General features: G+C 38.8%; 1 protein-coding gene across 1 annotated transcript in view; it reads right to left on the reverse strand.

Annotated features, from left to right (window-relative positions):
* Positions 1 to 25,597, reverse strand: part of CCDC102B (coiled-coil domain containing 102B) — a 256,141-nt gene that overhangs the window by 116,805 nt on the left and 113,739 nt on the right. Inside the window, exon 6 of the mRNA XM_068993959.1 lies at positions 24,997 to 25,206. Within this exon, the coding sequence (XP_068850060.1) occupies positions 24,997 to 25,206 (210 nt within the window). The remainder of the gene's footprint in view (positions 1 to 24,996; positions 25,207 to 25,597) is intronic.

Raw genomic sequence — 25,597 nt, forward strand, 5'->3', positions numbered from 1 at the left:
GAACTCTGGGAGTTGGTGATGGAAAGGGAGGCCTGGCGTGTTGCAATTCATGGGGTTGCAAAGAGTCAGACACGACTGAGTTCCTGAACTGAACTGAGGTATACTATATACACATATAATTTGTTCACTTTTAGAAGTCCAATTATGTTCCATACATTCCACCCCTAGTTGGTCTAACAAAGGTAGGATCCAAGAAAATTTAATCGAACTATCAGAAATTCATTGTCTAAAATACTTAGCTATTGAGATGGTTCTTGCTTGGAAATTTAACATCAAATTCAGTTCAGTTCATTTCAGTTCAAATTCATTAATTCCTCGGCGCTCAGCTTTCTTCACAATCCAACTCTCACATCCATACATTACTACTGGAAAAACCACAGCCTTGACTAGACAGACCTTTGTTGGCAAAGTAATATTCCTGCTTTTCACTATGCCATCTAGGTTGGTCATAACTTTCCTTCCAAGGAGTAAGCGTCTTTTAATTTCATGGCTGCAATCACCATCTGAAATGATTTTGGAGCTCCAAAAAATAAAGTCTGACACTGTTTCCACTGTTCCCCCATCTATTTCCCATGAAGTGATAGGACCAAATGCCATGATCTTCGTTTTCTGAATGTTGAACTTTAAGCCAACTTTTTCACTCTCCTCTTTCACTTTCATCAAGAGGCTTTTGAGTTCCTCTTCCCTTTCTGCCATAAGGGTGGTGTCATCTGCATATCTGAGATTATTGATATTTCTCCCAAATTAAGTCAATGTAATTGATGCACTAACTTGCAGAAGTTTTCAAACAAGGTAGAAAGAAGGATTTAAATTGAAATACCAACTTAAATTTCACACTGTTTTAATGCTTAAAATACTCAGGTCTCCTGGTGTTTCTGACTTGCTGAGGTGGGAACTGATGCTTCACCGAGTTCACCAGCAGGGGCTTCCATAAAAGCCACTTTCTTGCCTCAGTAAGGCCAACACAAAGACAGTCTGGTGGAAAAATGGATGCTTTTATTTTATAATGTGGAAAACTCGGCAGAAGGTTAAAATGGTTCCATTTCAGGTAGAAAATTCTTTATACAACCTTTCCATACATTTGTTCAAAACTGAAATCTTTAGTCTTGTGAGACACTGAAGGGTGAAATTAAGGCTTTACTAGCTTGACACCCCTGCTGGGTGGAATTTTTGAGAGAGAAAAACCTTCTGCTAGGCTAAATTTTCTTCTCAAATTAAGACCTCTGTTCCAATCCAATAAAATTTTCTCTGAGTTTTCAATGTCTTTTTCAATGTCCTTTATAGGTTTGAAAAATGTATAACTTTATATCTACTAATCTTTAGTTGTGATGATTTCAGAAATGTTCTATTAAAATCCTAAATAACTCACTGAAAAGCAATTTCTCATCTTCTAGCTGATCTGCCTTATTGCTCTCACCACCACCGCTGAGCACGCACCTATTCTGCCATTTCACCATGACCTCCAGCCCATCATGCTGTAATTCTTCCATTTACATTATTAAGCTTAGGTACCAAAAGCTATCAGTCCAACTACATGCCCTACAGTTAACGGTTGTTCCTTCTATTCCACCTGCCCAGAGAAGCATCAGTCAAACCCTTGATGGAAAGATGCCTGCATCAGCACAGGGATGCTCTTCCTCCCAATATCCTGCAATAGAACAGGTGATAGCATCCGACTGGGCCCAATGCATCCATCTACGTTCAGAAAACTTGAAAGTGAAAGTCACTCAGTGATGTCCGACTCTTTGCAACCCCATGGACTATACCCCATGGAATTCTCCAGGCCAGAATCCTGGAGTGGGTGACCTTTTCTTTCTCCAGGGGATCTTCCCTACCCAAGGATCAAACCCAGATCTCCCGCATTGCAGGCGGACTCTTTATCAGCTGAGCCACAAGGGAAGCCCAAGAAAACTGGAGTGGGTAGCCTATCCCTTCTCCAGTGAATCTTACTGACCCAGAAGTCAAACACATGTCTCCTGCATCACAGGCAGATTCTTTAACAGCTGAGCTACCAAGTTCAGAACACTTGAATTCTTGGTTATCTCCTTTCTGCCCAATAATTCTAAAGACTACCTCTGTATGCATCAGCATTAAAAACTCACGTCTCTAATAAAAATTTACTGTATTACTCAATATAAACTGTTTCATTTCATTTCAAATTGTTTTCATTTTGTAAAACGTCACAATCAAGGGGTTCTCTAGTGGTTCAGTGGTTAAGAATCTGCCTTGCAATGCAAGGGACACCGGTTTGATCCCTGATCCTGGAAGATCCCACATGCCACAGGGCAACTATGCCATGCACCAAAACTACTGAGTCAGTGCTCTAGAGCCAGCAAGCTGAAACTACGGAAGCCCAGTTGCCGAGAGCCTGTGCTCTGCAGAAAGAGAAGCCATGGCAATGAGCAGCCTGGGTATTGCAACAGAGAACCTCCCCTTACCTCATCTAGAGAGAGCGAGCATGCGGCAACAAATACCCACTGCAGTCAAAAAAAAATCTTTAAAAAAATTTCACAATCAAATGTCTTCAAATAGTGGTCTATAGTAGTTTCTTCCACTTCTTCACCTCTGCTCCAGTCTATTCCTTTTCCATTCCAATGACTTCTGCCCCTGTTTCCTCTCTGAGAAGCTCCCACCAAGATCACCACGCACTCCTAAATCCTCAATCCAGAGGACATCCTTCGTTCCCCATGTTCTGTCTCAGCAGCACTTGGCAGAGGTGACCACTTCCATTTCCTGGAATCAGGGTTTTCCAAGCAAAATCATCTTCTCCAGTTTGCTCCTGCTTCTGATGCTCCTTCTTAGTCTCTTTGACCACCTCTACTGTGAAATGAAAATATCTCCTGCCATATCAACAAACAAGAAATGTCTCAGCCATCAGCTGCTTTGGCCTCCAAATGTGAATGAGGGCTTCCAAACCTGTGATCCAGGGGATGCTACCACCCCCCAGGGTGATTGCTGAGAGGCTGGGGGGATCCAAGAAGCAGCCCACTCCTTCAGGTGATCAGGGAAACAGGATTGGCCCCAGATTGGCCCCTGAGGTGCATATGAAAGGAATGAATTCAGTGAGCCCAGAGGCTTGCATCTTCCCATATACAGAATGCTAAATTTCTTCATTTGATATATGATCTTGGATGTTCAGACTACCTGCTCCCTTTGTTACAAACTTGGATATAGCCTGACTTCCCTCCTGCTTCCTCAGAGCAGCCTGTCAGGGCTACTGAGATGCTGTCTCCCAGGCTCAGAGTCCTTAGCACTCCCACCAAATAATGTATCTCTCTGCTTTCAGGTTTTGACTATTTTTTAGTGCCCATTACCTCCTCTAACTTCTTACCATATATGATTTCTGCAGGATTAGGGCCAGTCTCTTATTTTTGCTTCCTCCATTGTCAATTATTAACTTTTTCACTTTCCCATAGAATCGTCACCTGCTTGAGTCCAAAACTCTGAAATCCATACTTATCACCCAGACAACACTTCTGACGTCTAAGCCTACATATTGCTCACAATGATAACTTTATAGCCAAAATGTTTTGAGCCCTTTGTTTCTGTTTAATCATGAAGTCATGTCCAACTCACTGTGACTCCATGGACTACAGCCCTCCAGTCTCCTCTGTCCAAGGAAATCTCCAGGCAAGAATACCAGACTAGGTTGCCATTTCCTCCTCTGTGGGATCTTCCTGACCAGAGATTGACCAGTGGTAAAGAATCTTCTTTACCACTGAGCCTTTACTCTGTGCTGAGAGGATGAGTGCTCTGAAGTTATCTCATGTAATCCTCACAAATGCTCTGAAGGTAAATGTTATTATCATCATACCTTTATAAAGGGGAAAACTGAGTCTCAGATCAAAGATGTCCTGGTGGAGAAATCAGAATTCAGCAGCATCCCAAGCTTGAGTTGTTAACAAAACCTGCTGCTGCTAAGTCACTTCAGTCGTGTCCGGCTCTGTGCGACCCCATAGACGGCAGCCCACCAGGGTCCCCCATCCCTGGGATTCTCCAGGCAAGAATACTGCAGTGGGTTGCCATTTCCTTCTCCAATGCATGAAAGTGAAAAGTGAAAGTGAAGTCACTCGGTCGTGTCCGACTCTTAGCAACCCCATGGACTGCAGCCTACCAGGCTCCTCCATCCATGGGAGTTTCCAGGCAAGAGTACTGGAGTGGGGTGCCATTGCCTTCTCTGAACAAAACCTAACCACCCACTTATTGTCTGCAAATGAGATGCTTGTTGTGCTCCAAACCAAACCCACCTAGAGCGAGTTGGTGTGTGCCCTGATCCCCTCCCCATTCCCTCGGTAAAAAAACCTTTGCCAAGTCCTTTTCTTGCCGACAGATCACTTACATATCATCCTTAAATTATCTGCAAGTTACATAAGACCCTGATTCTATAGCAAGATTTACTAACCAACCACTTTCTTTCTTGGTCACCACTATATTCCAGAGGGAGGGAAAATATTTAGAATTATTTGACTTGCAAACAAAAGTGTAAATAACCAATAGACTAACTCTGTTTACTACTGATGTTACATCATGTGTAACTATAGAAAAGTAGAACTACAAACCTCTCATCATTTTTAAGAGCTATTAGGCCATTTCTCAGGTAGGAAAATTTTGGCTCAATATATCATATACTAGATAAAATAGACCAGTTACATGAGGACAGGGAACAGGGGAGGTAGAAACCATTGAGTATTGTCATCTAAATGCTCGTAGGCAGAAACTAAGTTTAGCTTATTAACCCAGGGCCTTTTGTGCCTGCCACAGTGCTCTTGCATTAGAGGCTCACACCTATTGAATAAATGAATACATGCTTACATAAATGAATGAAAAAAGACTTTGTGGCAAGCATTATTGGTGTAATAGACATGATCTTATTTCATGCTCACAATATTTCTATGAGAATTTTTAATCAGGTATCTAAGACTTGATGAGGTTTAAAAAAAAAAATCTATCCAGATTCTAGAACAAACATATGTCCGCTTCTGAAGTCTACACCTTCTCACGCACCACACTGCTTTGCATTCCGCATGCCACTCCATTTATCTTACTCAAATATTTCCAGGTAGTAGAAACAATTGAAATGTCAAATAAACTCTAACCTTTGATTTGTTTATTGTGTGGACTTTGTATTGTAAGCCATTGGCAGGAGAATATTATTTGACCTGTAAAAATCTTAAAGAATGAGCTAAAATTTAGTGTTTTCCAGATTTTGTTTTTGATCTTCCAAATGCTTTGGGTAATAATTTGTCATTTAAATTTAGGAAACAAGCATACATACTTTAATAATGTATTCTATAAAGAACAATGAACACAAATTAAACCTGAATAAACCTTAGAAGGAAAAGTATTTCAAAAATGAAATGTACCTTAAAGAAGATATGGGAAAAAGGCAATACCAAAAAGATATTCATTACATAAGGAGATTTAATAATAACAAAAGTCACTCATGGAAATAAGGGCAATCATTTTCATTATGGAAATATTTTCACAGTACCACGAGTATTTATGAGTTTTAATGTATGCGAAATAACACTCAGACATTTTCTAACTTTAAATCAATTGAACAATTATGTCTATTATTGTTCTAAAAGAGAATTATATACTCATTAGCTCTTATCTCCTTTAAGAGGTAAGATTATACATTTATAACCTTATCTTATAAGTTTAAATAATATACGTTTTTTAAAATTATATGAATAGATACCAACAGCAAGTCAAAGAAAAAAATAGAGATTTTAAAACACTCCCTAACATCATACACAGAAACTCAAAATGGAATAAAGACCTAAACATAAGACCAGATGCTATAAAACTCTTTAATGAAAACATAGGCACGGCATTCTTTGATATAAATCACAGCAATATCTTTTTTGACCCACCTACTAGAATAATGAAAACAAACCAAAAATAAATAAATGGGACCTAATTAAACTTAAAAGCTTTTGCACAGCAAAGAAAACCATAAATGGGACAAAAAGACAACCCTCAGAATGGGAGAAAATACTTGCAAATGAAGCAACTGTCAAATTATTAATCTCCAAAATACAAAACAGCTCATGAAGCTCAATATCCAGAAAACAACCCAACCAAAAATGAGTAGATGACCTAAACTGACATTTCTCCAAAGAAGATATACAGATGGCCGACAAACACATGAAAAGACGCCAAACATCACTAATTATTAGAGAAATGCTGATCAGAATGACGATGAGGTATCACTTCACACCAGTCAGAGTGGCTATCATCAAAAGAGTCTAAAATACATATGCTAGAGGTTGTATGGAGAAAAGGGTGCTCTCTTGCACTGTTGGTGGGAATGTAAGTTGATACAGCCACTATGGAAGTTCTTAAAAACTAAAAATAGAACTACCATATGACTCGGCAATCCCACTTTTGGGCATATACCCTGAGAAAAGACAAGTGTACCCCAATGTTCATTGCAGCACTATTTACAATAGCCAGAACATGGAAGCCACCTAAACATCCACTGACAGATGAATGGAAAAAGATGATGTGGTACATATATGCAATGGAGTATTACTCAGCCCTAAAGAGGAACAAACTGGGTCATTCGTAGTGATGTGGATGGACTTAGTCTGTCATACAGAGGGAAGTAAGTCAGGAAGAGACAAATATCCTATATCAGTGTACGTAGGATCTAGAAAAATGGTACAGATGAGCCCAGGTGAGGGGAACAGAGGTGGGTAGAGGGGCAGGGAGAGGGGTGGGATGACCTGGGAGAGTGAAACTGACGGATGTGCACTGCCCTCTGTAAACTAGACAGCCGGTGGGAACCTGCCATACAGCACAGGGTGCTCAGCTTGGGGCTCCTGATGACCCAGAGAGGGGATGGGAGTGGGGGTCCACGTGGGAGGGGATACATGTATACACACAGCTGATTCACTTTGTTGTACAGCAGAAAGCAATGCAACATTGTAAAGCAACTACACCCTAATAAAAATAATTAAAATAAAACCTACTTTTCCCTAATGCATGTTTTATATAGGTATTTGCTCTCATAATCTGATTCATTTACTGATGATACAAAGAACTAATAGTCATTTTAAAAGGCAGAAGCACTAATTAATATAATATTGTAAAGATGGGGACATTTGACTAAAAAGTAAAAACAAAGTTTACATTTCCCCTTAGTTACCTTTCTAGGGTAGAGTTTAAAACTTTTCTAGCCCTTACATATTTAAAAATAGTCTACATTGTTACAGCCATTATTATAATGTACAATATTTATGAAAACATAATGAAATATTCCTGCACTACATTTCTCACCAAATGTTAGCAAAAGCCATAAGATATCTGTGTTGGCTTGCTTTCTCTCCATCCTGATTTTTCATCCAGTTTTAACAACATTTTGTTAATTTATTATTCCCATTAGAGGAAACTCTAAATTTATAAATGTAATATCAGAATGTTTCTGCTTTAAGTGGTTTGTTTATAAAATGCAATGTGCTAAGACATTGGTATTTTATCAGTTCGGTCTTTTAAAAATGTCTTATACCTTTAGTATAGCTAGCACGCCACCAAAATAACTGAATGATTAGAACAGATGTGTGTCCACTGCAATGGAGCTCCCCAGTTTAACCAAAATTAAATAAAACAAAAATAAAATGTTTTTAAAAAAATCGATGTGTCTCATCTGAATTAACGTAACCAAGCAGGATCCTATGGGACCATCTCAGAAGACTCCCACCCACGTCCTCCACCTTGCTTTTGTCTGTAGGAAAACATCAGCCAAAAATAAACTTGAGAGAAAACGCAGAAAAATGAAAACAGTCAAGCAAGATGAAATAATAATACTTTAGCCATAAAACAAAGTCAAGGACCTTTAGCTCTTCCCCAAGGAGTATAGATAATGTTCTGAACCATATCCTTTGAGCTATTTTTAAGATGCTAAAATCCCCACCAGGTGGAAGAAATTCACTATATGCTTCTCCAAAGCAGGTAGAGCCCAGATGGATTAGAACGGACAGCTGAGGATGCTGACTCCCTATTACCTCACCACCAGCCAGTCAGAACAATGTCCATGAGCTGATCATGTCCAGCTCCTCCAACACAAGACTCCTCAATACCTGCTCCCGGGTGGGTCATACAACTAGCTCTCTGTGGCTCCCCCTGCCTGGCAAAGCAATGAAACTCTTTCTTCCTACTTCACCCCAAACCCGCTCTTTGAGATTTAACCTGACACCAGTACACTGGATCCGCATTTTGGCAGCATTAATAACCACACATGGATACAAAAGGGAATACTCGATGCTACAGCCTGGGGAAGTTCTGGCACATAATAGAGGCTCAGCAAACAAGAATAAAGAGATGGTATTCACACACAGAAGGGAAGATGCTTTGGGGGCAAGAGCACCATGAATAAAAACTGGAATGAGGACATAGCTTACCTGGGGCTCCATTTCTTTTTCTGATTCGATGACAACCCCATCCTCCAGTGGAGGACATAGTGAGTAGAGAAGAGCAATCCTGGAGACGCTCACTCAGAAGAGGGCTGGAGGGATGAGGAAAATAGAGACCCACGTCCTGGGTTCTTTTCAGCCCTCTCCTGCTCCTCCCTCCCCATGCAGCTGGAGGGCAATCAGCTAAACATGGTGGTGATTGTTAAAATAAAAAACAAATGGAGCCCAGCCTCGAAAATTCCCTGAGCAGACAAAATCAATTTAGTCACACAAACAAGCTGAATGCACCTTATTTGGTCAGATTAGCACAACTAGGGTGATTTCTTGCTTATGTGCCTGGAAAGCATAAGGAAAACTTAAAACTGTTCCCCCCAAATTGATACAAGGTAGCCACTAACCAATTCCCTATCACTTAAGAAAACTCTAACAGTATAACCCACCTCACTGAAGCATCAACAGTCACCTTCTCCTCACTTACATAAACTGTTTTTCAGACGGTAAAGAATCTCCTTGCCAATGCAGGAGACACAGGTTCGATCCCTGGGTCGGGAAGATCCCCTGGAGGAGGGCATGGCAACCCACTCCAGTATGCTTGCCTGGAGAATCCCATGAATAGAGGAGCCTGGCAGGCTACAGTCCAGGGGGTCTCATAGAGTCAAACACGACTTAGCAACTGAGCATGCATGCCTCAAAATATGCTCCTGAAGCTCCATCCATACTGGTTTGAGGGCTCTTGGTTCACGAACGGTCTCTGATCCGCACACAGTAAGCTTTTACTAATTACTACCTTGGTGATGCATGGGTTTTCTTCTGCTATTGCTAGACTTTTGACCTGATATGTAGTTACACTTTTGCAGATGAATGCTGCACTGAGCAGAGGGGCAGAGTCTCCTTCTAAGGTTATTCACCGCTGCATCCTTTACAGAAGCAGCATCTCTGGGGAGAGAATAAACAAGTAAAAAGAACATCAGCTTGGTGAAACCTTGGATGTCTGGGCCACTGTGATAGGAGGAGACCACGGAAGGGCCTCCAGGATAAAGGAGTAGGAGGGCTCGTTGCTGGAGGTCCCCCTGTCAAGTCAGGCCTCCCTTCTGGGGTCTACCACCTGGCTGTACATTAGCTAGAATCCCTCGGTGGAGGAGGAGTGCTTTAAAAAAAAATGATTGACTGGATTGAACTCATGACTATCTGGGGAGTGGTATCTGAAACTTAATAACTCCTCCAAGTGAGGTTCATATGAAGCTAGGGCTGAAGACCAATGGGATGCAAGACACTTCTCGGAGAGGCTGTGGGTGTGTGCAGGGTGGGAGGACCTAACAGAATGCTTATCCGTGGCAGGATCAGAGAACTGATGTGGGGGAACATTTGTTCTTCCTCATTTCCCATGCTTTTTGAGTGCTGCAGTTGTTGCAGTGGCTCCTAACATGTAGTCTTCAGACCAGCAACATCAGCGTCACCTGGGCCCTTGTTAAAAACAAAATCCAGTACTCAAGCCCCACTACAGACCCGAGCAATGAGCAAGCCTGGGGATGGGGACTAGTAATCTGGGCTTCAGGGGCTTCCCTGGTGGCTCAGTGATAAAGAATCTGCCGGCAATGCAGAAGTCGCAGGAAATGCAGTTTCGATCCCTGGGTCAGAAAGATCCCCTGGAGAAGGAAATGGCAACTGACTCCAGTATTCTTGCCTGGAGAATTCCACAGACAGAGGAGTCTGGAGGGCTAAGGTCTACAGGGTCTCAAAGAGCCAGATAGCACTGAAGCAACTTAGCATGCACAGACGCACAATCTGGGATTTAATAAGCCCTCTGAGTGCTTCTGCAAGGAGATCCAACCAGTCCATCCTAAAGGAAATCAGTCCTGAATATCCGTTGGAAGGACTGATGCTGAAGCTGAAATTCCAATAGTTTGGCCACCTCTGCAAACTACACAAAGTGTACATGATACGAAGAGTTGACTCACTGGAAAAGAACCTGATGCTGGGAAAGACTGAGGGCAGGAGGAGAAGGGGACGACAGAGGATAAGATGGTTGGATAACATCACCGACACGATGGACATGAGTTTGAGTAAACTCTGGGAGTTGGTGATGGACAGGGAACCACAGTGTGCTGCAGTCCATGGGGTTGCAGAGAGTTGGACATGACTGAGCGACTGAACTGAACTGGGTGCTTCTGGGCATCACTAAAACTTGAGAATCACTGGCCATAAGTAAGAGGTTGAAACAACCCAGACAGGTTAAGGGGGAACAGAGTCAAGAAAAGAATTGATTTCTGTGGGGCTTGGCCAGAGCTCACAGGTAGGTAAAACCCAGTGCGAGCTAACAGGTAACGGCAGTGGGACTCAACATCAGAGACCAAAGTGGGGGCCTGATGGATAAGAGTCAGTGGATATACCTGCATCCTCTTGCATGAAAACGTCCTTTCCAGTGTGAAAAGCTGTGGATCCAACATGTTTTGAAGTTTTCCTATTGCTGATGTTTAGTCGCTAAGTTGTATCCGATTCTGCTATGCCAGGGACTGTAGTCCACCAGACTCCTCTGTCCATGGGATCTCCCAGGCAAGAATACTGGAGTGGGTTGCCATTTTCTTCCCTGGGGGATATTCCTGACCCAGGGATTGAACCCACATCTCCTGCATTGGCAGGCAGATTCTTTAGAACTGAGCCACCTGGGAAGCCCTTACTATTGTTGATATCGCCAACCAACTATGCTATATAAGGAAAAACGAATGAGTCAGTAGAAATAGAGAAATCTGATACGTGTTGGGGAGAAGGAGGGAGAGGAGGGCAGAGGCTGTATCAGAAGTTATAAGACAAACTTTAGTAAAGTAGGAAGCTCAATAATTTCACTCCTAGGAGAGCTCCCTGATGGTTATGCCACCGACAGCAGTAAACATGGCAGAAAGCAAGCACGTCATGAAGCCAGCTCCGCACAAACAGCAAGTTTCACTGATGAGCCCTTGTCACGGTCAGTAATTTAAAAGCCTCCCCCTGGAATCCATGTATTCATTACTATGAATCCATCCACAGCACATGCAGGCAAGTCAGGTCCCCGGATGCCACGGACTCTGTGTTGGTGGCTACTCATGTGTGATATCATTTTCCAGGTGATATAAACACAGCAAGCTTAATGTGATTCTGTTATCAAGGCTGCTCCCAGCTCTTAAATTTCTAGTTCACGGGAAAGCAACATGATTCAATTTGTGCTTTCCCCCCCATCATCAGTGCAAACCTGCCTTTGAATACAGGTTCCTTTATTTATTGACTGTGTTACTTAACCTCACAAGATGTCAAAAGTAAAAGGAGAATGATAAGAAAAACACCTATCAATAGATTTTATACGCTGTCATGCTCATACTGTAGCTAGCTCAAGGCATGGTACATACTGTGTGCTCAATTAGTGGAAGCTGTGTTCTGTATATTATTTTAGCATCATGTACACTTTGTGTAGTTTGCAGAGGTATTACAGAGCGGTACTTCCCAGCCCCAGCAGAGCATCACATTCAAGGGGAAAGTCGTAGTACCACATAGTTCCCTCTTGTTGCTGTAACAAATTTTAACACACATAGAGGTTTAAGCCACACAAATACATCACTTTAGAATTCTAGATAGCAGAAGTTTGATGAGGATCTTATTTGACTAAAACCTCCACTTTGAACTTCAAGCCTCCAGAACTTTCAGAGAATAAATTTCTAATGTTTGAGCAACCAGGCTTGTCATGATTTGTTATGATCACCCTAGAAAATGAATGTAGTCTTCTCCTTGGGAATCCTATTACTTCCAGCTACCCTTCATGAAGTTGAGGTTCTTCCTCATAGAGAATACACACTGACTTGTGCATTTGTAGGTTTTTATCCATATCACTATAATGCTTTTCTCTTTTCTGTTTATATACAACACACACTTGAGAGCTAGAAGCCAAGTATCACTTGTGTATCCTAATTCCCTGATTTTTCTTGAAATAGAAGAGTCTTTTTTTTAACTTAAACTACATTTTCCCTAAAAAATGGCTTCTTGTAAAGAATATATTTGCTATTAATATTGCAATGGTTTTAATTTATTGGAAAATAAATTTTGAATTATGGGATTTTATTGGGAACTCAAGTCATTCTTACATGAAGAAGAAAATTCCTTGACCCAAATAATTGAAAGTCTCAGGGACATCTTTTTAGGTGTGGTGACCTCTGTTCCAGGCTGGAACCGGGGAGACACCCATCTCCTCCTGGGTTAGGGTGAATCCTGACAGTAAGATGCTTGGGGCAGGAGGGCAGGCCGCTTTCTTATAATTTTAATTATTTTTAAATTAATTCTTTTTAGTCTTGCTCCACGGCATGTAGGATCTTAGTTTCCCAACCAGGGATTGAACCTGTGCCTCCTGCAGTGGAAGCACTGAGTCTTAACCACTGGACCACCAAGGAAGTCCCCCACGGACATCTTAACGCAGACTACGCTGAAGCCAGAGGCTCAGTGTGTCTCCTGGGCAGGTCCCTCTTCCGGCTCCGGCTCTGTCTTTCCCAGGTAGCTCCCTGTGATGGTAAGATGCCTTTTACAGCTCTAAATCTACATTTTCTCAGGTCTAATTTTAACAGACAAGAAAATGTGTCTCTCTGAAAAATCTAAGCATCATTACACTTAATCGTCTCTGACATGGTTACTTGCTCATACTAGTGTGTGTGCCCAGGAAACTTAAATATTTTAATTAGCTAAACATGAATCACCTACTCAACCTGGAAGAAGAAGGGCTATAAGTCCTAATCTCAGGTTTGGGGATGGAGTTGAACCTAGTGGAAAATCAATGCATGTTTTAAGTAGAAGCTGGTGAATAGAGATTGTTTACTTGCTAGGTTTTATTTGACTCTTTGGGACCCCATGGACTGTAGCCCACAAGGCCCCTCTGTGTTTGGGATTTCGTAGGCAAGAATACTGGAGTGGGTTGCCTTGTCCTTCTCTGGGAGATCTTCCCAACCCAGGGATCAAAACTGTGTCTCCTGCATTGAGAGGTGGTTTCTTTACCACAGAGCTATCGGGCAAGCCCAAATAGAGGTGAGAGGCCCCAAAATACCAACCATCCCCGAGGCTCTAGAAAACAGAATGGATGCTGAATCTCCAAATGTATTTAAGTTTGTAATTTTTGCTCTGATAAAACAGAGATTTACATGTACAGTTTATATCTTCTGATCTCAGGTGACTATATCATTCATTATGTTAATAAAAAATTTGGAACTTCCTAATCGTCTTTATCATCTTAGATTTATTAATACTTGGCCTATCACATTGTCATATGCATATGTGGCGATTTCTTGTGTCTATGTAGCTCTGCATGTCTGTGTATATAAAGAGAGGGGAAAATGTAATATGCGTTTCCATATTGTGAGTGTGGCAAACAAAAGCGCTGGGCACATTCTTACACAGTGTCACCCTGTCCATTGTCTACTTGAGATTTATCTTCAGGTTGTATACCAATAAAAACAACTGTATTTCCAGAGTAAGGCAAACACTGATTGTACTTTAGGATGTTTAGAATAAAAATAGATGAGGATTCAGAGCAAAACATAGCCATCCTTAGGTAAAGAAATAATTGACAAGTATTTTGCAGAGCATGCTAACAGAAAGCTTTCAAAATACTCATTTGACACAGGCTTAATAACTCAAGAAACTATGTTATATCATTATCATACCCCAAGAATAATCTGAATTGATGGAGAAAGTCCCTAAAACAACCCAGAAAGGTGCTCTAATTTCAGGGCTGGCATATTTACACAGAGGAACAAGGGGATCTAAGGGTAAAGTAAGTTGAAAAGGTCATAAAATGACAGGTCCTTAGCTGCACCAACTAAGTATAACTGCCAGATCCTCCAAGGGGAGCACTTAGGAGCTTAATTTAGGAAATCCCACGATCCTTTTTTTGTGCTTGCCCTCCACTTTTACAGCACGTGAACTTGGCTGAGCTCGTCTCCTCCCTACCCTCACCAGGCTTCCCTGAAATTCTATCACCCAATCAGGGACCTGGGAAGAGAGTAGACACAAATTGTAGAGCTTCAGAACCTCAGTTTTCTTCCAAGTGTCTTCCAAGTTCAAGTCATCAGCGTTCTTTGAGGAAAGATTCCTCAAATACAGCTCTCTTCCCCTACCCCTGAGATATAATGGTCTCAGGAAAGAACATCCGTAGTCTTCAGGAGCTTATTTTTCCCCCAAAGGTATGAACTTCACCAGTAGCCAAGGAGCTTTTGCCCTTCTTCACTTGGTGTGGAATGCTCTCATATCACTCTTCCAGGTAACCGTTTCCTATCATCTTTCCCATCTCCATCTGAATCTTCATTTCCCAGGAAGAAGCAATGACATGAATCCACTAATTTGCAGCATTTAACAGAGATGCTGATTCATCATTGAAGGTGTCTTTGTTGAGGATTTGACTTGACTGTAGTTTTCAGGACAGCTGTAACATTGTGTGTCTTGCCACCCTTAAATCCCCATCTGTGTCTGTCTGAACTATACAATAGATGATGATAACTACATTTTTTTTCCAGACTCCTAGTTCTTCCTCTTGAAATGCCAAACATTTGTACTTCCCTGAAACTCTTGTAGCTAGAGCTTCAGACTTAGATGCTAGAAAAGAGACGCCTTCAAGCCAGACTTGGATTTGGAGTTGATTTGTGCAGAGAGAGGCAGCAGAAGTTACAAGACTGGCAGGCCTGGTCCTCTGGGAAGTCCTCCGACTTCCTATCCCAGCTTCTAGCTAAGTGAATGATCATGGAGGTGGAGGATGAAACAGGGACATCCAACCCCTGAATCCTGATATCTTTCCAGCAGTGGGGATGGGAAACCAATTTTCTAGTTATGTCTGTTACATGGTGGTCTACAAGGAGTCTTTCCTGTACATCCATAGCAGAATCTGCCTCCTCAATCTTTCAAAATCATCTGATTCCTTGCATTATATACTTTTCTGTTATTTAATCTATTTTCTGATATCTACAGTCAAACTCTAAGTGACACAGTATTTGGTAAATGTTTATCGAGCAAATCAATAGACTAATGAAACGGTAGACACTACCTGACTTAAAATGAAATACTAGATGAGATGAGATAATTTGAACCTTTTATAAAGTCATGTTTAATATTCTTTTATTCTTTACAAATTATGTTTCAAACACATGAAATAAGATGAATAATAAGATGAAATAAAATGGATTACAACATTTGAAACTTGTAGTCCCCACATCACAGAAAAAGCTGAAAATCTTTTTAACTCATTTTTTAAAATTCTTCATTTATAGTTTCCTTACAACCATTAAAACTAAAAGCAGACTGGAGCTGATTTTTTTCTTAAAATGGATTACATGCTAATAAGCAAGAAGTGAATAAGACAAATCTAATAAGAAGAAAGAACAAAAGGAATATTTCTATATGGTATGAGCTAGGCTAATAAGTAGTAACTCATTCAAATATAAAGGCTAGACAGCAATAAAACTCAGATAATTATCTGGAGAATAGGCCACATTTGGGTTTTAAAAATTTGTAGATCTGAATTTTCTTCTTTTCCTATATTGTGTATAGATCCAAATGATAGGTCTAATTATAAGATGCTTGTTAATATCACTTTAAAAAAGCAAACACTCCAGCTACACCCCTTTCCCAGCCATTGTGCCAAATAAAGTTTCTTTGGGGAGAAACAGAATTAATTCTATCTGTCTTAAAGTAGGATAATTAATTTCAACTGGCTTAAGGTAAAATTATTCTTGTAATACAGACTCTGCCACCTAATTATTCCTCCATATGCTATTGCTCCCCTACACTAGCCTCAGCCTGGCACAGTGGGCCTCTCGCAGGTCTCTGCCCATCCCCCACACTGTCAAGGACAGGACGCTGAAACAACCACTAGCCTGCCTCCAGTGCAAAGAGAATCAGGTTGTCAAGCAGGGGCACAGTAGATCAGAAAACAAATTTCATTTGTGACGTTTATTTCAATTAACCATAACGTGTCTAAAATGTCCTTGAAAATAATAGTTTAAAATTACCATTAGCAGGAGATACTTATCTCAATCACCTTCCTTCCTAAAGTTGTACACACACATACACATACATACGTACACATAAATACACACACATGCACACACATACATTTCAATAATGCTATATCAGAAACAATCTGAAGTCATTTACAGTTATTACAAAGGGTAATATTACAAAGCATCTTGGAAACATTGACGTTAATGGTGATATTCCAAATCTTACTGCACATAAAAATCACCTCGTTTATTGTTTTAAAATATATACATTTCTAGTTCCCAAGTCATATGCCTATTAATTCAGGATTTTTGTTTTCAGACAGCACCCTATCTGGGACAGATAGGATCAGGATCCAACGTTAAGAAACACTGCTCTAGGAGATCAGAACATCTAACCTATTTTTAAATTCCTTCTTTTCACCATGTAAATTCTACCAAGTGTACATATAGTAACAAGCTTTCAGAATAATAGAAAAGAAGTGAATGTGAAATATGAATGTGATATGTAATTATTGCTTCTTGATTGATTTCCTATTCACTTTGCACTGAAATAGAATCACCCACACAAAAGAAAAAAAAAAAAGAACTACATAATGGAAAATTAATCAAAACTAGTTTAAAAGCAAAGAAATGATTCTTGTTAGTTACTGATGTATTGGTGCTTCCTCTCCTCTTTTTTCGTAGAATTTACAGAGAATTAGAAAAGCTGCCAAATGCTGTGGATATTTAAACACCATTAAATTAAGCATAATAAAATGACAGGGAAACAAAGTGATGGCCAGTGGCAGAGAAAAATGAAATGAAAAATCTCTCAATTATGTCAACAACCATATTAAATTTAACTGTGTGAATTAAAAAGAAATAAATCCAGTAAGTGGAAAGAGTACACTAAATTGTACTAGGAGCCAATAGCTATTTTAGTAAAAATAAACTGAAATTCCAAAGAAATATTATGTTGTCCTCATGAACCTGAATTAATGTCTTTATTTAAACCAGTTTTCAAAACCATATTTTCAAAAACATAACAGAATTGTGAATTTGGGTGTTGGAAGCATCTCAGGTATTTTTTCTGAACTTTTTTAATAGTTAAAAAAAAACTAAACCACAAAGATTATTCCTTGACCAAAATCACTCAGATATTGAGCATAGACCCAGGATAAGAGTTTCATGCTTTCACTCTTTAATATTTGGTCCTATTTACCTGTTATATATGAGTTGAATCACACATTTAACAGTTACCACTTCCACTGAATAATAATGCAACATGTTCTCTGGAGCCTCTTTCATAAGGACAACAATTTTTTTTTCATGAGGGCTCTGCCCTCAGACCAAATCTCCCAAAGGCCCCACTTCCAACACCATCACATCAGAATTTAGGTTTTTATGTCTGAATTTTGGAAAAACACAAAATATTCAACAGATCTCAATATTTCCACAAGTCATCTATGGAGTCAATAGAGTCCCTATCAAAATCCTTATGGCATTTTTTGCAGAAATGGAAAAGCTCATCCTCAAATTCATACGGAATTTCAATTTTCCTTGAATATACAAAATGATGTTGAAAAAGCAGAACAAAATTGGAGAAACCACATTTCCTGATTTTGAAACTTACTATAAGGTGAATTCTCTGATATAATGGTAAACTTGTAAACCAATGGAATAGAAGTGAAAATCCAGAAAATAAACCCATACATTTATTAACAACTGATTTTCAACAAAAGTGTCAAGACTATTCAATAGGGAAAAAACAGTCTGTTAGACAAGTTGTGCTGAGGTAACTGGAAATCCACATGTAAAATGAGCAGGACCCCTGCCTTCAACCATATATAAAAATTAGCTCAGATGAGATCAGTGATCTAAACATAACATGTAAAATTATAAAAGTCTTAGAAGAAGGCATAGGAATAAATTATCATAACCTTGATTTAGTGATAGAGTCTTAGAAATTACACCTTAAAAGTATGAACAACAAAAGAAAAAAATAAACTGGCACTCATCAGAATCAAAAACTGCATGCAAAAAATAAAAATGCATACATCAGAAGACACTATCAAGAAAATGAAAAGATACGCTAAAGACTGGTAGAAAATGCTTGCAAATCAAATATCTGAGAAGGGTTTAATATCCACAATATAAAAAAACTCTCACAACTCGACAACAAAAAGGCAAACAGCCTTATTTAAACATGGGCTAATGGCCTAAATAGACATTTCTCTGAAGAAAAGACAAAAGTAGCCAAGAAGCCCATGAAATATTTTCAACATTGTTAGTCATGATTTACAACAAGATTTACCACTTCACACCCAGTAGGATGGGTATAATTTTTAAAAGAAACAAAACCAAAAAAGAACAAGTATCACTGAGGATTTGGGGAAATAAGAATTCTCATATATTGTACTGGAAAAGTAATGGCTCAGTCAATGTAAAAAAAACATTGTTGGTCTCTCTAAAGTTATATAATTACCATATGACCCAGAAATTCTACTCCTATCTGTACCAAAAAGAATTGAAAACCGGTACCCAAATAAATACATGTACATTCCTGTTCTTAACAGCTCTGTTCAAAAGAACCAAAAGATGGAAACAATCCAGGTATCCATCAGCCCATGAGTGTATTAACAAATTGTGGTATATCCATACAATCAAACGCTCTACAGCCAACAAAGAAAGGAAGAAAGTGCTGATGCTTGCTGCACAGTTCAGGGACCTCAGAAACCTTATGCTGAAGAAGCCAGATACATAAGGTTACGTGTTGTATGATTCCATATAGCCAAAAACAGGTAAATCCATGGAGACAGAAAGGAAATCTGTGGTTCCTGGTATCTTCCTATATAATGCTTACTATATTTCCTTTGGGAATGATGAAAATGTTTTAGAATCAGAAGTGGTTGTACAACATCGTGAATTTATCAAATGCCATTAAGATATTCACTTTAAAACAGTTAACTTCAGGGTGTCCCTGGAGATCCAGTGGCTGGGACTTTGCCTTCCAATACAGAGGGTGCTGGTTCATCCCTAGAGGGGAGCTAGGATCCCACATGCCTTGTTGCCGATAAACCAAAAATGGTTAAAGCAGAGATAATACTGTAACAAATACAATGAAGACTTTTAAAAAATGGTTAGCTTCATGTACTGTGATTTCACTATAAGAAAGAAAAAAAAATTGGGAATGTCTCAGCCCTATAAAGCTATTTGAGTTTTCCTCTAGTCTTACAGCTTTATTTTTAATTTGGTTTTTAATTTTAAGAAATATTATAACCATAGCATTTTGTCATTTTAAATAAGAAGCTAAATATTATTTTTATCACTATTTTAAATCAAACTAATATATAAATCAACTGATAACAGCTATGGGAACTGCCAATCATTTTATAATATAGCAGATTATTAGTAGTATGCCAGTCATATAAAATACAAAATGAGATATAATTTCATATCTGAATATCACAACCTATAAAATTTCATGAAGTTCTAATTCTGTAAAATATAAGTGACCTAAAGAGTCAAAATTTGCATCTTCATTTTAATTGGTTATGGGATAAATGTTATTTATCTGATACATAAAAAGGAGGTTTTAAAGGCTGATAAAAGATCCCATTAACCCTACAGATTTTGTTGCCCTCTCACATTTGCCTTGTAATAGAATAAGAGAGGGGATGAGAATTGAAGATAAATGAAAATATACAGTAAAATTTAAATAATGAAAATCAAAGCATAAACATGCACATTCATTTAATGATCTGCTACACACATTTGTGAGGATGTGCCAAACACATGGACTGAGATTTAATATTCATGATTTTAATTTCAAAAGACATGACAGCATTTGGTGTTTTAGTAAAAGAAAGTAGAAGTCCACACGCAGATAATTTATTCCCAGAAATGCTGCTTCATGCATATAAAATCTTATGTGCGCACTTTTGCTCCAGTAGAGAATCACAAAAGGGGAAGAAAACTAATACTCCTAGTTTAGTATTAGTTTTGTAGAAATCAATTCACTGTGGGTGTGTGCATGTATGTGTGTATGTATTTGAGTGGAGGTGAAAGCAATCATAGTATATTAAAGTAAATGCCACCCTATTTTGCAGTATATTGATTTATTTCAATTCAGTGGGGCACTTTCAGTAGATATCATCCTTATGATATCTGTAAGTGGTACTTAAGTATCTTTATTTCTGCTAACTTCAGAATTTCTTAAGCAAAAGGACATTGTTTTGCTCAATCTACATAATTCCATTCACCTTTGTTAAAATGTACCCAAAACCGTGGATGTGTTTTTCAGTTTCATGAGCAAATAATTTATTTTGAAGAATGTCTTCTGTAGCCTAGGGTTTAATAGTGTGGTATACATGCTATTCTTCAAAATAAATTATTTTCATTTTTATTAATAAGATATAGCATATTTAACACACTTTTATTATATTTTTCCATATGTCTAAACATCTCTATAGTTATATAAGTACTTACACATGATCTAGCCAAAAGGCTGAGAAGCAATACAGTTATATAAGTATTTACTAATAGCTATTTTAAAAGTTGAAATTTCTAGTGTATCTCAGAGCAAAGCAGAGTAAGAACAGCTAAAGAAAAACATAAGAAGATAATATAATAAATCTAATAACATCAAATTATAGTGTTCTATATTTATTACTCAACAGCAAAAGAATAGGTATAATTATTGTTTATTGTTAAATGGTTCAACAAATTTATGAGTAGTAGAAGGCTTTGGAAGAATGATAATGAATGGAGGAAAGTTAAAGTTACAGCTGCCTGCTACACCACCGAATGGAAATAATACGTTTCTGAAGACAAAGTTGCTAAACAAAATATACATAATGTCAATTCTGTTCAAAGAATGGACACTTTCAGTAAAGTAAATTCATTAGGAATTGACTTTGATGGCCTTTCCACTTTGGGATTAATTCATCATTTTCCTGAGACACATCAATTACCTCTCTGTCACATTAACTTTCTGAGAATGACCCTGTATGTGACCTGAATGAAGGGAATCAGTTGCCAGAATGATTTAAGAAAACAGGCTTCCAAAGCGCTTCATGAGGGGCATGTTGACGAGCCATGGGGCCTTGCTCAGTAGAATACTGACCATTTTTTCCAATGATGTTTCATTTGAAAAAGTATGGTTTGCAATAGAAAATACATATACTGCACATCAAGAGAATTAAGGCTTCACAAGCACAGAAATCTCTGCCATACACTGAAGAAACCATCTGAGCCCTACAGGGTAGTCTATTTTCTAAAATTGTTGGGAATTGCAATTCTACTTTTCACTGTTACAGCAAAATCATGACATATTTTGATAAATGTCAGGTAATACGTGCTTGTTTCCTCTTCGGTTGTTTATGTTTTATCACGTTACAGTGGTCACAAACCCCACTTTTCCTTTCCTTCCCTTTCAATCAAGTTCTCTTACCTTATTCTCTGTCCTGAAGTTCAAAGAAGCGAACAGAGAGAGAAACAGGACAGGTAAGAGCTCAGAAAGGGATTCAAATTACTGAACCTTACAGCTGTTTATTTGGCTTTTTTTCTTTTCACCGAGCCTTGGAAAAGACGGTCCTTTCTAACAACATTCTCCAGCTAGGGTTTTATCACTGTAAAGGGATCTTCAGCTTTCAGTGTCTGTGGGCTGTAGTACACACAACCATGTACTTTCTAGATAACCCGCAGCAATGCATATAATTCTCATCCATAGAGATGCAGACTAATTTTGCCTGGTGGAAGTGCAATTTATTTCTTTATCCCTTGTGGGGAAAAAAAATCAGTTTTGCATCTGATAACTAAATTCATTTATGCATTCTGGTTGCCCATTTGTCTGTTACTTACATCCTTCAGCTGGTTATATCATCTTACTGGTTGATTCAGGAGTGGATGGATGAAATAAAACCTTTCACATGTGTTCATTTTATGTTTGTATGAGATTTATGAGTTTAGCATTTTATATGCCAGTATCCATTTCCTCATCTTATTCATACACAGTATTTTTATGCATTTAGATATATGCTAATTCTATAGGGTACTTATATATATGTATATATACATATATATACAAACATGTTATTCCCATATGGTACTGATGCACATAATTTTACACATACAGATTAGTTTTATTGAAATAATGTTAAAACCACAGTTTGGATTTGTGTTATAATAACATCTACACAATTTCCTGGACTTTGGCTTGTTCTGTATGAAGCTTTGATTCATTTGATATTGAGAGACATCCGAACCTTGATATTTTGATCTGTAAAGATTTCTGTGGCTCCAAGGATTATGACCTGCAGCTGCTCCATGACAGATAATTGTTTTGGTTTAAGTGCATGCGTGTTAAGTCGCTCACTCCTGTCTGACTCTTTGCAACCCTATGGACCATTGCCTGCCTGGTTCCGCTGTCCATGGGATTTCCCAGGCAAGAAGACTCAAGTAGGTTGCCTGTGTCCTCCTCCAGGGGAACTTCCTCACCCAGGGATTGAACCCAAGTCTCTTATGTTTCCGGCGTTGGCAGATGGGTTCTTTATCACTGGTGCCACCTGGGACACCTTTAGTTTAAGTAGTGAGTCTGAATTCTTAATGAAGAAGGTTAAAAAAATTCACTAACACCTCCCAGCCATCAAAATGATACACACTGAAGGAACAGCCTCGCGATTGATGAGCACACCCAACAAGTTATTCAGATCTTCCAAAATCTTCCTGGTTTCCAAGCTCTGTCTACTTCTAAACCAAAGAACTGCACTGGTCCCAAGAGCCCAGGTCTAAACTCAGAGTGGTCTGCTAACACGATAAGGCACATTGGCATATATACCAGCTCCAAGGGCTTCCCTGGTGGTTCAGTGGTAAAATCCGCCTGCAAAGCAGGAGCTACAGGAGACGTGGATTTGATTTCTAGGTCAGGAAGATCCCTGCAGGAAAGCATGGCAACCCACTCCAGTATTCTTGCCTGGAGAATCCCATGGACAGAGGAACCTGGTGGGCTACAGTCCATAGGGTCGCAAAGAGTTGGACAAGACTGAAGCAACTGAGCATGCATGCACACACCAGCTCCAAACAGGCCCCAATCAGCCCTCATACTTCCTAACTGACACACTTTATGCTATAACAGCTGGATATAACCAGAAAGGCATCAAAGTGGGATAGAATGAAGTACTTCTTTCATGTTCCCATTCCACTTTGCTCTTAGCCATCATCACAATGTATTATTGATAACAATGGATGTGTAATATCTTCCCAGACAGACACTAAGCCCATGCTGGGCAAGGATAATGATTCAGTCATTTTCACATCACCAGCATCCAGAGCAGTGACTGGCTCAAGGAATAATAAAAATAAGTGCTTGCTCTGTTCAGTGAATCAAAGGGAAACAGATATTTTGATGATTAAAACTTGCCCCATAATTGAAATAATTCTGTGCTTTCATGAGTGGCAAGCTGCAAAACATTCTCTACAGATTTATCCGTTGTGTACATGTCAGAAGCATATACCATTACTGACGGTTTATGAATCTGTACAATAGAAAATTATGATCACTGACTATAACATTTAACTTTAGATATTTGCATCACCAAGTCATGAAACACTAATCCAATTTAATCTTATATTTGCAATAAATCCCTAAAATCACAAAGAATAAACAAAAGTAATATGGAGTTCAATTTTTCTGCCCATTTAGCTTTTACAGCTGATATGAATATGAACTACTTATATGACTCAAAAAATATGACCGTTTCAAACTCATTTTTAACTCATTGTTAAAGGAACTGAGTGAAAAAGATAGAATGATGCATTAAGGTACCATAGCTACTTTCATGGGAGAAACAGGAACAAGCTGTATGTGTTTTGCAATATATTGACACCAACACATATGCGTTACAACTGCCACTGAGAGTGTTTTAAAAATCTAAAAGCCATGTATCAAAAAAAATTACATCCATAGCAGTAAATATGTCTATTGGCTTTAGGACAAAATTCCAAAGCAAGCTAACTTTCCCAAAGTCAAAATTTGACTGTAATTCAGGTTTTAACATTTATGTCATAGCCTATAAAGGTTATTTGTAACATGATGTGTTTAATTGACTTAAAAATAATTTTTCTGAGACTAAAAAGAAATCAGAGAGGAGTAAACCAGATATGTTTAAATGTTTATGTGGATATTTACCTTACACCAACGAATCCTAATTGTATAGTTGCCCAAACTGATGGAGAAAAATACTCTCTGAAAAATAAGATCCACTGCTTGGATAACTGAGATGAAACTACGACAGGAAACCAAACACAGAGGTCCTTTACTGACTTCATGCTTTTCTTCCTTTTGGAAAAGCTTGAAACTCTCAGATTTGTCATACCCTAACATGTTCACACAAAATTTGTCACATTCTCTTTTCCTATGCATGAACAACACTTTAGATACATTTTATATTACCATGGGAAAAGATCAAACTATCAGATATGAGATAGTACAAAAAAGTGTATTCAGGCTTGAAGTTGTGAAAATTAGGGCGGTACCCACCAGTCCTCAGGGCAGAAATACAAAGGAAGTGAAGACATTTGCTTCTGAAGAGTTCCCATACCTTGTTTTTTTCCTGTGGCTCAACTCCTGATGTCTTGAAATCAGGACCTTCCGAGTTTTCACTTAATCTATTTCTCCTGTGCAGGAGTTCTTCCATTTCTTTCACCTGGACCTTTAACCTTCTATTTTCTCTCTCCAGTCCTTGTTTTTCCTTTTCAAGTAGCTCCCTCTTGTCCCACTCAGATGTATTTTCAGCCTGCAATCTCTCTAGCTAAAGACAGAAAACACAGAAAAGCAATATGTAGCATTTGCAATTGCCAAAGTGAATATGTCCATTTACACATTAATTTTTCTATTTTTTGGCCACATCCAAGGCAGGCAGGAAGTTAGTTCCTCGACCAGGGATTGAACCTGTGCCCCCTGCAGTGAAAGTATGTGGTGTTTTAACCACTGAACCACCAGGGAAGTCTCCACACAATTTTTAAAAAGAGAACTCTATTTGTCTGAAAAGTTGAAAACAACACATAAGCCCTAAGACCAGATCATGTGCTAGGTAAATGTACCCTTTCTCTTGGTTCATGGGACTATTTCTAGAACCAAACAGACCATATTTTTCAATTAAGTATATTAAGTGAGACATTGATGATATTTTGCCATCAAGC

The sequence above is a fragment of the Capricornis sumatraensis genome, chromosome 21 (genome assembly GCF_032405125.1).
Source record: "Capricornis sumatraensis isolate serow.1 chromosome 21, serow.2, whole genome shotgun sequence".
Lineage (NCBI taxonomy): Eukaryota > Metazoa > Chordata > Mammalia > Artiodactyla > Bovidae > Capricornis > Capricornis sumatraensis.